General features: G+C 43.7%; 1 protein-coding gene across 1 annotated transcript in view; it reads left to right on the forward strand.

Moving 5' to 3' along the window:
• The window catches only part of Washc2c (WASH complex subunit 2C), a 69,797-nt gene that overhangs the window by 17,684 nt on the left and 38,567 nt on the right, over nt 1-13,546 (forward strand). The window contains exons 7-15 of the mRNA XM_023708398.1: nt 2,540-2,587; nt 4,788-4,892; nt 5,685-5,763; nt 6,290-6,349; nt 7,113-7,231; nt 7,638-7,695; nt 9,144-9,203; nt 9,648-9,818; nt 12,116-12,243. Of these exons, the coding sequence (XP_023564166.1) occupies nt 2,540-2,587; nt 4,788-4,892; nt 5,685-5,763; nt 6,290-6,349; nt 7,113-7,231; nt 7,638-7,695; nt 9,144-9,203; nt 9,648-9,818; nt 12,116-12,243 (828 nt within the window). The remainder of the gene's footprint in view (nt 1-2,539; nt 2,588-4,787; nt 4,893-5,684; nt 5,764-6,289; nt 6,350-7,112; nt 7,232-7,637; nt 7,696-9,143; nt 9,204-9,647; nt 9,819-12,115; nt 12,244-13,546) is intronic.

A 13,546-nucleotide genomic window follows, 5' to 3' on the forward strand; every position in this document is an offset into this window, starting at 1 on the left:
ATGCTGGCCCCACCCCTGGGCGCTCTGAGCTAGCCAGCAAGACTGGGGATGATGGCACATGTTTGTAGTCCCAGTGCTGGAGAGGCTGAGAATGGGGGGATCACTGTGAGTCTGAGCTGCGAAGTGAGACCCTGTACAAAAAAAAAAAAATGTAGCAGTGCTTATCTTCAACATATAGTCTTGTTACTTTTAAGATTTAAAAAGTAGTTTCAAACTTTACATTAACATTGCAGAAATAGTCCACAGAGAACTCACATATACTCTTCACCCAGGTTTGCCACTTAACATTTCACCACATATGTTTTGTCATAGTCTCTTTGTGTACATAGTTTGTGGGGTTTTTTTGTTTGTTTTGTTTTTTCAGAACTATTGGACACAGGGCTGGAGAGATGGCTCAGTAGAATATGCACTTCCCTAGCAAGCGCAAGGGCCTGAGTTCAATCCCTGGTTCCGCCAAAACAAAAACTATTTGGAGCCGCATGACTCAGAACTCCTAAGTAGTTCTCTGTGTATTTTCTAGGAACAAGGGTATTCTCTTACATATAGCCAGAATATAGTGATCCAAACCAGAAAATTTTGCTGGATGTCATAGCATAATGGTGTTCACTTATCTCCAGTGGTCCTCATGATGCCCTTTCTTGTCTCTTCTTCATCTGGTCCAAGACTCAGTCCAATTCTCAGATGTCTCTGTCATCTTTTAGTTGACACAATGTCTCAGTCTTCCTTCCTTTACGTGACCTTGACATCTTTGAAGAGTACAATAAGGGCCTGAGGTCAATCCCCAGTTCTGCAAAAAAAAAAAAAAAAAAAAAGAGTACAAGGCAGATTTTTTTTGTAATCCTTTGTAATACATAACTTTAATGCTATGGAAGGCTGTACTGCTGTATGTGTATCTGCTCCCTCACTGTAATGGTGTTTTAAATTTCCATAACTAGACACATACAGTTTTATCAGAGTCTGTGCTCCTGTTGTGTGACTTAGAAGGAACTCAGAATGTTTTCTGGTGGATGTATGTGCTCACCCTTGTCCTCTTCTCACAGAAGGCTCCGTGGGCAGTGGTCGGGGCAGCATTGTGGACAGTGAGGAAGAGAAGGAGGAAGAGGTAAGGACTTTCTTCTGACCAAGTAATGGTGAGGGTGAGCAGGAAGCTTAAGTGTTCAGCAGGTAAAGTCCATATTTGTGAGTTAGCTATCTGGTTTTATAAAACTTTTAACAGAATGATGGAAGCCACAAGCTGAAGCTAGATTTCCTCTTCGTTCTATATACAGAAACAACAAAAATTAATCCAATGTCCTTAAGGGTTAGCGTCCTTTAATTTCTCCATTGAATCACTCCTTTTCCCAGCATTGTTGAAGACATAATCATTCTTTGAGTATAGTCTATCTGAATGGTTCCATGGAAAAAATATCTGCATCTAATACATTTTTACTATAAAAGCAGACCAGAAGATATGAAAACCATTGCTGCTACTTCAAGTACACTCATGTCCACAGAGCACAATCTGGCTGCCCAGCCCTTAGAGGGGACATTTTGACTCAAGTTGTTTTTGTTTGATTGATTGGTTTTTTTTTTAAATCTTTTTATTTTTGTATTTATGTATATATGTATGTATTTGGTACAGGGTCTCACTATACAGCGCAGTCTCAGTGAGAGGCTCAGCACTCCCGGAGACAGGGACGGCGCAGCATGTGGTGCTTAGGATTGAACCCTCATCCTTGCGCTTGCCTAATCAAGCACTTAGTCCACTGGGCTATCTTGCTGGCCCAGAGGGTCATTTTGAAGGAGAGAGACACCATAAGGAATGGTCCTTCAGTATTAGAATTCTGAGAGGAGATGGATTTGTGTGTTCCCCTCATGTGTCCTGTTGTCTACACTCAATCTGCTACCAGCCTTCCTGCTGCTCCCAAGCAGAAAGGAGCTTTCCTTTGGTAGCCATGCCAAACCCAGTAGGTCACTGCCTTCTCTGTTTTTAGAATTCATTGTCACCCTTCACCAGATTGCTGGTAGAAAATACTACTGTTCCCATGGGTCTGATGAAGCAGTTATCCTACATAGAGGAAGTACAGAACGTAAAGCCAGAATGTGAAATAATACAACTGACTTGCCAGGCATTGCAGTGCATGCCTATAATCCCAGCTCCCAGCTGTGACACAAGTGTTGGCATGAATTCAAGGCCACCCTGGGCCACATAGTGAGCTAAAATCCTGCCTGGGCTATATAGCAAGACCCTGTCCAAGAAAAGAAAAAAGAAACTGATATAATTAAATGTATAGCTCTTACTTTGAATTCACAAGACAAAATCCAGAATGCAACTGCCATTAAAAACTGGTTAGAGGTGTTAAAATGGACCAGCTGTGGCAGCCTTCACACCAACTGTCCACCTTGTCTGCCCCGGTGTCCCTGAGGTGGCTTTTGGTGGTTCCACAGTCAGAGTATCAGGGCTCGTCCTCTGCATGGTAGCATCAGCTGGCCCAGAGATGTAGATGTAAAGACCCCTGCTGAGTCAAGCCTCTGCTAACCCAGCCATCTTCCCCCTTAGGAGTCAGACGACGAATTTGCCAATCAGAGTGACAACGATCAAAACAAGGTAAGACCCATGGATTGAAGTAACTTTATTTTTTTTAAGTGTTACTTGAGGCATGGCATCCATATTAAATCACTTCTAACTTAGCGGCCAAGTGAGGATTTTCTTACATTAGAGTGAATTTTCCCTTAAGAACATCACATATTTAAGACTACCCTCCTTTTCTTTCAATTTTACTTTACATTTTCTCGAGCCCGTTACCCAAACTGAACTATTTCAAGTGAATCCTCCTGGCCTTCCTGTTTTACAGTTTGAGACAATGTAGGACTGGAGGCTGAGCTCTGCAGTTGAGCACTTTCCTGGCACGCGGGGGGCCCTGGGTTCTGTCCCCAGTACCACAAAGGGTGGAAAAAAATCAAAACTTAGAAAGAAACTTGCTGCTATCTTACTTTTGTAACTCCATAAAGGGCATGTTGTGTTTTATGTTAACAGTATTTCTTTTGACATTTTAAATACCTTTTGTAATTTTGTGTGTAAATGTGTGTGCATTGTGTCCCTGTAGTGTCAAGGATGGAACTAGGGCTAGCACATGCTAGGCATTCCACCACCAAGCTTTATCCCCAACCCTGTCTATATTTGTCATTGTACTGATACAGGATAGAGTGGTCTAAATTAAGGGCAATCACTTATTTCTTGGTTTTAAATATACACATAAACGCTTTTTTTTTCCACAAACTTTCTTAAATAGAGTGATGTAGACTTGTATTAACATGTTCACGATGGAACCATAGTTTGTGTGCTTCACTGCTGGAGACTAGAACCACTTGATGTACATGCATTACTGCCCCAAAGGACAGCCTTTAATTAATTTTATTAGGAAAAGACAAATAGAAGTGATTTGATCAGGCTGGCCAGATAGCTCAGCGGACTACAGTGCCTGCTTAGAAAGAGCTCAGCAGCTGGGGTTTGATCCCCTGCATGCCATGCCTGCCGTGCGTGCCCTGCCCTGCCCCACCCCCAGCGTGCGCTGGGACAATGATTGAGACTGGGTGTTGTGGCGTGCACCTGTAATCCCAGCACTTAGGAGGCTGAAAACAGGAGGAGCATTACAAGTCCAATCTGTAGTGAGACCCTGCAGACCCTGTACTAAATACAAAAAAAATAATAATAATAGAAAAAGTGGTGCAAGCTAAGTGATAGGACAGCCATGGAAATACCACCAAAGGTTCAAGCCAGTGGGGACAGGTTCACACTTCTTGCTATTACTGTTTGGTGGACAGTCTTAGTTATAGATCATGCAGATTGATTTTTCTGCAACTTGACCAAGATCAGGATGATGGTTTTAGCTACATTTTTTTCCAGAATACATGTACCGTGGTATATTGATGTAATCTCAAATTTGCATTTCAATTTCCTAATTGGGAAACTTTTCACAAAACATTTCAGTTATCAGATGAAGGGCTTTGTACGTTTTCATGGTACTTCTGTTTGATTGTATTCACAAAACGTAGCTGGTCTCTATAATCTTCCTTTGGAATATATTTCTAAAGAAATTACTATTAAGATCTATATAGTTTTTCAAACAGTACAATATAGTGGTTAAAGTCATCAGCTTATCCAACTGTTTTTATTGTTAAAACAGACTGGTTTGTGTACCATAACTCACCTCAGAGTTGTAAGGATTAAATTAGAAAGCAGAGTACTTCCAGCATAGTAGTGCCTGACAGCTTACTGACTTAAACAGTGCATATTCATTATACAGAATAGGAGAAATGGGGATTTAACAAATAACTGTGGCTGAGTTTGACCCTCCAGGTCTCACTGTCGTGGCATTCAAGATGACTGTTATGTTGGTCTTCTCCTTGCCTGTGCAAATGCGTCCACAGAGACTAGGGTGGAGGCATATGCTGGATTTGTGGTCTGCCTCAGGTGGCTCTCTTCATGTTGCAGATTTACTCCATGTTCACATTGAGATCAGACTGTATTTACTTATATTTCTCTACTGAGGAACATTTTTGCATTTCAGTAGCTTTTGTATTCCTGCTGCTGTGTTCTTATTAAGAATGAAATGCTTTCTTTGGATTCTGATAAGTTAGTCTTGTGCATTATCTGCAAATGTGCTTCAGCACTTGCTGTCTTATTTCCATCATTATTTTTAAAAGCGGTTACCTTTTGAAGGATGAGCCTAAGGCCAAAGCAGTGGTGCCTTTTCAGCTTGCTGTCGTGCATCTAGAAGCTCTAACCTGGTCTTGTGTATTCTCAGCACATCACACAAATAAGTGATGAAGAAGAGGATGATGACGCTGACCTCTTCGCTGACTCTGAGAAGGAGGAAGATATTGAGGACATTGAAGAAAATACTAAGCCAGTAAGAGAGCATCATAAGCTCTTAGGAATGGTACCCTTCCGCTCGTTTACTGTCTTGTCACTCAAATATGTAGCTGTCTGTATTTGTAAAATCACTTATACTCCAGAAACAGTGGTGAGCACCCCCAGTTGTCTTACAAGTATTACTTTCTTCTTCCAGTGTTAGGATTTTATAGGTCAGGTCTTTCAGAGGATAGTCAGTTTCAGCATTTCAGGGCCTCTCTCCCCAACCCCAGCACCTCAATCTAGTTTTCTCACTAAGATCTTCTTACCTAGCTTCCTCCAAACCTGCCCAAAAAATTACAGGGGATATTTGCATTTCTATGAAATTGTAAGGGTTTCCATGAAAGTAACTAGTTAAGTTTTTTTTTTAAAAAAAATTTGTGTGTGTGTGTGTGTGTGTGTGGCCAGCTCAGCCCACCAGGGTGCTGGGGTATCGAACCGTGGTCCCTATGCTTTGACTAAGCTTGTTCTAAGTAGGTGCTTTAGACCACTGAGCTATCTCCCCAGCCCACTAGTTAAGTTTTAAGGAAAAATCAGAGAACAACTGAGATTACAAACTCTGAACTGCAGCGTCACAAGGGTATTCTGTATTGGTGATGAAATAATGAGCCTTTTAAAGGTGCATTTCGTGAGTCCTGTCTCTCGGATAATCTCCCATTTCATCAAACCCTGTTTTCTCCTCAGCTCAATTTCTTTCTTTGCTTTTGGTAATGTAGTTTTGTTAGGTGTCCAAAAGTAAAATGTGCTTCTCTATTAAAAGAATGATTCTTCTGGTCTCTCCCGCATCTAGAAAAGACCCACATCATTTGCCGATGAGCTGGCAGCTCGGATCAGAGGGGACTCGAGCCGGCTGGGCGAGGAGCAAGCAGGTGAGCCAACCAGGACAAGGTGATAGGTCATCCATATGGGGCAGGATCATCTGTCGGCTCCATTGGTGCGAGGTTCTGCTTCTTATTCCAAAGGCTCAGAGAACTAGGCGCTGTGACACCAGGAGAAATGCACATATGCATATCGGTGCATTTTTCTACACAGTTCCAAAGGCCTTACACCCCACACCAGGGTAAGGGGCTCTGGCTTTGTATTTACTCTCATATTTTGAATTTTTTTAAATGTACCATACAACATATTCTGCTTAGTATGACATCTTAGAAAGATGTCATAGTAAATCTTTGAGCAGACTCAGTGCTATGTGACATGCGGGTATGGCCTTCTGCCTCCTGGGGGACACTTGAGTGTGTCATCTGCACCAGGCCCAAGCTCAGCACTCTGGCGGGGTGAGATGCAAAGTTGACTGTCCTACTCTTAGCCCAAGTCTTCAGGACGACAGACACAGAGACATCCGTAATGGGGAGAAGTAGTGGGGAATCGGAACTATCCCAACCTTGTTGTCCTCAGGAGATGCCAAACCTCAGAGGACAATGAAAGAGAAGAAGGAAAGAAGAACTCCTTCAGACGGTAGGCCTCTCCCATAGTTCAGTTATTTAGAAGTCTTTTGACACAGGACTGTCGTTCACTTGATTTATGAAGTACTGCTTTAAATGCTGCTAAGTGGGCTCCATTTCTCTGCACTTGGCCAAAGCATCTGAACGTGTTCTTTGGGATGCCAGGAGGGGCAGAGAATGTGGAATAGAAATACCAAAGATTAGGCTGCATAGCAGGCATCACCTGTCTTTCTAGAATTTCCTAGAGGTAAGGAAACAAGAAGCTAGCATTGTCAGGCCTTTCCACATCCAGCAGCTCTGTCCATCATGTCGCCCATTGCTGTGACCATCTGCAGATGTCCTCCTCCAGAGCCCTGGGTCGTGAGCATGGCAATTGACCTTGCCACAGAAAATCTGGAGGGCAGCATGAAGAACATATTTGGGAAACTGAGGCAGGCGAGTCACAAGTTTCAGACTAGCTAGGTCTGCTTAGGAAGTTCAAGTCTAGACTGTGCTGTACAGCAAAACCCTGCCTCCCACAAACAGTTAAAAAAAAAAAAAAAAAAAGTTGACTTCACTGTAGGTATTTACCAACTTGGAAGTCCAAACCTAGTGAGCCTTTTCGGTGCTTTGAGTGAGTTTCTGTTAGGAATCATCTCTGCTGCTCTGAGCTCCTCCTTGTTACCTGAGGCCAGGTGCATCCATCCCCCTGCTGTGGGCACCGTAGAGGCCTTCCCCAGGACTGTGGGCTCCCAACCCACCTTGGCTCTCCCTGCACATTAATTTCTGCCCACCAGATGAAGAAGATAGCTTATTCGCCCCTCCCAAGCTGACAGATGAAGACTTCTCCCCATTCGGATCTCGGGGTGGCCTGTTCAGTGGTGGACAGGGCCTCTTTGACGATGAGGATGAGGAGGTGAGTCTGAATCTGTATCTGAGTTCATAGTGAGGACTCTGCCTTTGCTTTTAATGAGAAGTAGGTTTCACTGGAAGTTACTTTGACATCAGATCTAGGTACATGTCAGACTTAGCCACAGTAGGACACACTATCTCTTGGGCTTGTTTGTTAGGTGTGGAAAGGATGTCTTAGTAGTGAATGATTCACTTACCTCAGTGATTATTTCTTACTTTACTTTTTCCATTTTCATATTTAATGTCTGGGCTGCCCAGATTACTTAAATGTCTCTATAGTCTTCACTTTGCAACTGACTTTCTGGCAAAATAATACATATAAAGCTTCTAGGTTTTAGGGTCCTAGAGACCCTGCATTGTGGGTGCATTCCCCTCCCATGTTCATTGCTCTGTGTCCTTATTTTGCCCAGAGTGACCTCTTCAGGGACCCTGTTCGGGACCAGCAAATGCCAACTCCTGTAAATGAAGGTAAGCTCCCTTTCTTCATGTGAGAGTCCAAAACTCCACTTTTCCCATTAGGAGGTAGAAACCTCAAGTGGTTCCCAAGCTGAGAGGTGTTTTGCTTAGACCAGTTGGAAATAGTTTGTCTTCCTGTGTTGGTCAGGTTTGTCACGTCAGTGCTGGGGCAGAGCAGCTGAGATGACTTAGGAAAACAGGATTGTTTGGGCTCATGGTTTCCGAGTCTGTCAGCTGTGGACATGTGGCACCACTGCCACGGTCCTAGGCTGCGCGGCCCACTGTGAGGTGAGTAGGGGTGGTGATGCTGCTCCCACAGGGCAGCCAGCTGGCAAGAGAAGGGAGAGGTCAGGTCCCAGTGTCCTCTCAGGGGTGTCCTCACTGACCAACTTTCTCCTAGAGCAATGTTGGTGAACCTATGGCATGCATGGCACAGCTAGCTGTTTGCCTGAAAATTCTGAAAGGTTCACCAGCTGGGGACAGAGCCTTCAACACTTGGACCTGTGAGAACATTCCATAGATGCCAAAGCACTTCATTAATTAGGCTCTTGCTAAAAATGGTACCATCTGTAAACTCCTTCAGGAATTCAGAAAATGTCAGATAGGACGAGTATAGTGGTGTGGAGAATATTTTTAATAAAGTCTAATTCACAGAAAATCTTTTTTCTATTTATTTATTTGGCAAAGGGTCTCTCTATGCAGCTCAGACTCATAGTAATCCTCCTGTTTTTAGCCTCTCTGGGGCAGGGATTATAGGTATGCACCACCATGCCTGGTCTCGGTGGTAGGACCATCATAGCATGTGGTGCCAGTGATCAAACCCTTTATTTTTATTTTTACAAAGAAAATCTTTTCTAACATTTTGCATCAGCATGTTCAGTCATTAATTCTCCGGTGTGTCAGGTGCATCTTGAGTTTTTCAGAAGCATAGAGCTTGTTTTTTCAGTCTGCACCTCTGTCTCCGGATTGAGGTGCTCTCCTGGGCTGCCCTCGCAGGTGCTGGGCTGTGGCATGGGTATTCTGTCTCCAGTGTCTGCTGTTGCGTTTTGGTGTCAATGACTCATCTTATTTCTGTCTTTGTTTTTATGGTCATCACTTTTGTCACTGATACTGCACATTTTTGTTGCTGTTCCTTTTTACTTGTTCATGTCATCACACTGGACCAGACAGAGTTAGGGCTAGTGTTTGGGACCTGGCTGCCAGGCCCAACCCCACTGTTAACCTGACTGCCATCAGAACTCCTCACCTTCCATGGAGTCACAACTTAGACTTAGTGCCAAAGAACTCCTGACACCACTAGAGAGAAAAGTTTCAGGGATGTTTAATGGCTTACTTAGGAAAACTCAGTTCTGAGAAGTCCCCTGCTAGGTATGCATTGTGCTACACATACTTTAAGAAAGAGGGGTTTGTAAAGAAAATATTGGTCACTTTATGAATTGTCTCTTTCTTCCTCACTCTAGAGTCCTCCTCCTCCAAACCTGGAAAGAAAATCCCAGCAGGAGGTGTTTCTGTATTTCTAGGTAACATGGGGATTGCTGTTTAAAAATCATAGGAACTCTGTCCTCCTCTGAGAATGGGTTGGAGAGGAAGCATCTTTGGAGGGTGTGGAGTGGCCTACAGAGGCACTGAGTTACTGAGGCCAGTGCAGGTCCTCTTGGAAGCCTGTGGCCTTTGACGGGGCTGAGGCTTACCTTCTGTGCACAGGGCACTGGCTTCCATCTCAGCCCTGCAAAATAATCTTTAAAAAGAATGAAATGGGTGGCTTCTACTTCTTCGAGTGACCATATGGTCCTGTGTTGTGGGTCATTAACTAGCAGTCGCAGAGGCCATTGTTTGACCCTGTTGGTATGTTTAGTGATAAACTGAAACTAGGATGTTGTTCTCCGTGGGTGGTGCTGCTGCTTCTCAAGTCTTGAGGCCCATTGGCACTGGCTCACAGCCATGGCTGTCCTGTTTGCCCTCAGTGGACACAGATATGCTTGGGGCACCAACCACTCCTGTGCCGAAGGAGCCCCAGAAGCCGGAGCAGCCCACTCCAGGGAAAAGCTCATACGTCCCTGCTGCTAGTGGCCTCTTTGATGATGATGACAATGACGACTTTTTCACAGTGTCCTGCAACAAACCTTCAAAGACAGGTATGTGTCTCACCTTCTGATTCTACAGATTTGATTGATGAAAACTGTGGCCCCAAAGAGGATGCCACTCCCCTAGCCTCTGCAGTTCTGAATCCCACCTTCCTATCTTGGTCTCTTCTGTGCTTCCTGGAGTTTAGCCTCAGAGGTTGCTGTAGAATGCACTGTCTTTTCTGCTCTGGAACTCAGAAGATGATCTTTCTATAGAGAGCTGAGCCTTTTACCCATACTTTCTCTCAGAATCTGTAGTTCTGGCCTTTGGAGTTACAGAGGCAATTTTCGGCAATTACAGAGAAACGGTGTGCTGGCCATGTCATTCCCAGCTTCACACCTCTCTGCAGACGAGCCAGGTGTCCGGGTGTGATGGAGGTACAACCCTGTCCAGGGGGCCCCCTCCCTTCTGCTCACTCAGGTTTAAGTCATCACTCTGATGAAGTCTTCATCTCATCTGTTTTTTTTTTTTCCCCCATAGTTTTGTTGGTAAACAAATAGCAATGAGACAGTTTCAAATCAAATTGGTAGAAGAGTTTCAATAATAACACATTGCATACATTCTTCCTAGTGGTTAATTGCTGTACAAGATGTGGACATGATATCCTGTTTACAAACACCATTAGAACAAATCCCTCTATTCATTAAGAGAATGTAACTATATATCTATCCTAACCACTTTGAATACACAGATACAAAATGGACATTCATCTGTATACCCTTTTTTTGTTAAGTTCCGTTATTTGAATATTATAGGTGTATAAACTCAGCAAATCATCTGTTCTTGAGATACAGGTGGATCTGGGGGCTGCTGTCAGAATGAGACCTGTGATCAGATGCCTCTGAGTGGGGCCCCAGTCTGTGGATAGTAGCATGGCACTGTTCTGTGGGCCACACTTGGAGGAGCAAGGCTTGGGTACAGTGAAGGCTTTCCCAGAACAAGAGAGTGGACAGTTGCCAGGATATGAACAAAGGAAAGACTGAAGGGTGACCCAAGGAAGAGAGAGAACCAGAGTTGTTCACACACAGGCTATCCACACTGACTCCTTTCCCAGGTCAGGTGTAGAAAATAGTCAGTGTCTTCCTTATGTTAGAAAGAGGGTAGGCTGGTGTGTGGTGTGTGGAGACCTCAGGAAGCTGAACTGACAGTGGGTGAAGGCAGAGGGCCCCAAAGGGTTCTCAGTTGCTATCCTTGAGAAATGTTTGGGGGTCACAAATAAGTCAGTGCTGCTTTGTTTGACAAGATTGTCTTGGGACATTGAGAATCGGCACCCTCATTTCACTGACTCAGGCTTCATGCAGGGCAGCAGCAGTGCTGTGGGGGTGAAGTCCTTATGGGTTGATTTAGGAAGATTTTGTAGGTGCATTTGGTGGAAAGCACAGTTGGTAAGATATGTACACGGCTTGGCTTGCCGTCATAGCCCTGTTTGTGAACAGCTAGAGTTGATCGTTAACTTTTGGGGAATCTTGAAGCATGTGTGCCCTGCTTTCTGCTGTCTGTCTTGTCCAAGTGGGTGCGTAGTTTTCAGGGGAATTTTAGTATTTCCTCCTGTAGTTTTACTTTTCTTATTTTATTCATTTTAATGAGAAAAAAAAAATAGCAGTGAAACAGTTTCGAAACAGGTTAGTAGGACAATTACATAATTAATACATTGCATATAGTCTTCAATTAGTTATTCAAAGAACAAGATGCAGACATGATATTTTTGTCTAAACAATATTAGTACAAACCCTTCTTCTCAACAAACTAAGACAAAGTAGCTGCATATCTATCCTGTCTTGTATATACATATATGTATTTTTTTTCACTACCAAACTGTCCTTTATTTATATCCCCCTTCTTTGTTTTGTTTTGTCATCCTCACATCTTAGATTCCTAGAATTCCAATTTGGTGGTTGTGTCAAATGATGTTTCTTTAAGTCTCTTTTTCAGGTACCTGTTAAGTCACTCCCAGCACCTCCAAGCATTGTGCCACTTGGATAAGTGGGTCAGCCAGTGGGTTAAAGTGTCTGTCCTGTTTCACCTAAGCTACTGTTGTGCTCTTTGAAAGGCATTAGGGAAATGGGGCTCGGGTGAGCTCAGCGGTACAGCACTTGCCTAGCATGCAGGAGGTCACAGGTTTCATCCCCAGCACCACGTAATCGGAAAGAAAAAAATATCAAAAGAGAATGTGGTTTCACTTTCTGCTTCTTTATAACTAATCAGAAATACTATTCCTTTTCTGTCCCATTCTTTGGGAGAGAAAAATGTTTTAATCTGCAAATATAGTGATAAGATTTTGATCTTGTCTTATGGTGTCTTTTTGAAGAAAAAATCAGATCTACTGCCAGCCTCTTTGATGATGAAGAAGGTGATTTGTTCAGAGAAAAACCAGCAGCTATGCCTGAACCAACTGTGAAACAGAAGGATGAAAACAAAGCAAAGGCAGAGCAGACGGTGAGTGCAGGGAGCAGGGCAGAAAGGGGTGCCGCTCCCGGTACCTTAGCGGTTCCTCTGGGGCCTGGAAAGTAGTGTAAAGAATTTCAGGCATGAAATTGAAAGAAGCTGATGAACTCTAATTACCACTCTGAACCAGCAGTTGCTCCGATTTTACCAGATGTTTTATACATCTAAACCTATTGGGCCAGCCTGATAGCTCAGCAGACTAAAGTGCCTTGTTAGGCAGAGCACAGTGGCCAGGCCTCAGTCCCCAGCATGCCATGCTCAGCCTCGCCTACGGGGCGCACTGAGACGGTGATTGAGACTAGGTGTGGTGTCATGAGCCTGTAATCCCAGCCCTTGGGAGGCTGAAAACAGGAGGATCACTGAGTCTGATCTAGGGAGTGAGACCCTGTACACCCTATAGACCCTTTCCTAAAATACAAAAAAAATAAATAAACCTATCTGCACATGTTTTATTTTTTATTTTTTTTTTTTTTTGTGGAGAAGCTGTACTTACCATGACATTTTAGCCACAAATACTAAACATCTTCTGAACAAGAACTGCTGTGTAATCAGGTGCCCTCAGCAGCAGCTGAGATTGCAAGTAGTTCTCTAGCAGGTTCCCAGTGTCTAGTCCACATTCACAGTGTTCTAGTTAGCCCTGAAATGTGTTAGAAGCCGTATCATACTAATGTGAAATTATTCCATATTCAGTCTTTTTCTCTTGTCCTCAAAATGTCCTTTGTAGCTCTTGTTTTACTTTGCTTCATTTTGAAGAAACCCAGGATCTGGGCAGTATTTCTGGACGGCATTTGCTCGTCTTGTTTCTTTCGTGCCCTTTAATCTGAAATAATGCCTCCTGTTCGTGTTTTCCTTACTACAGCCAGTTGTCCTGTAGTGTTCACACTCTGAATTTACCTTACTGTTTTCCTACAGTTAGGTTTAGGTTAACTGTTTTTGGAAAGAACACAGGCCAGGCAGGTACTGAGTCAGCTCTCACGATGCCCCAATGCCCACGATGCCCCCATGCCCAGCTCTTGACTCTCATAGCAGTTGGAAAGGCGCCCACTCTCTCGGTCAGTAACAAGTTGGTCTCTTGATGTTTGACACTGTGAATATCCTGTTCTCTGCCAGCTATGGGCTTAATGGTTTTAACGTCCGCTCGTAGCTTTCCGGGAGGGGTAAGTGCCTTTCTAGCTCTAGTTCCCAAACTTGCTAGCTAGAGTTACAGCTGGCATTCTTCTGAGTAGGACTGTCCTCTCTTCCTTGCCCCAGTTTTCAGTATTGTCATGGGAAAGGTGATTCTTTTTTTTTTTTT

This window comes from Octodon degus, unplaced genomic scaffold (assembly GCF_000260255.1).
Source record: "Octodon degus isolate 3935 unplaced genomic scaffold, OctDeg1.0 scaffold00357, whole genome shotgun sequence".
Lineage (NCBI taxonomy): Eukaryota > Metazoa > Chordata > Mammalia > Rodentia > Octodontidae > Octodon > Octodon degus.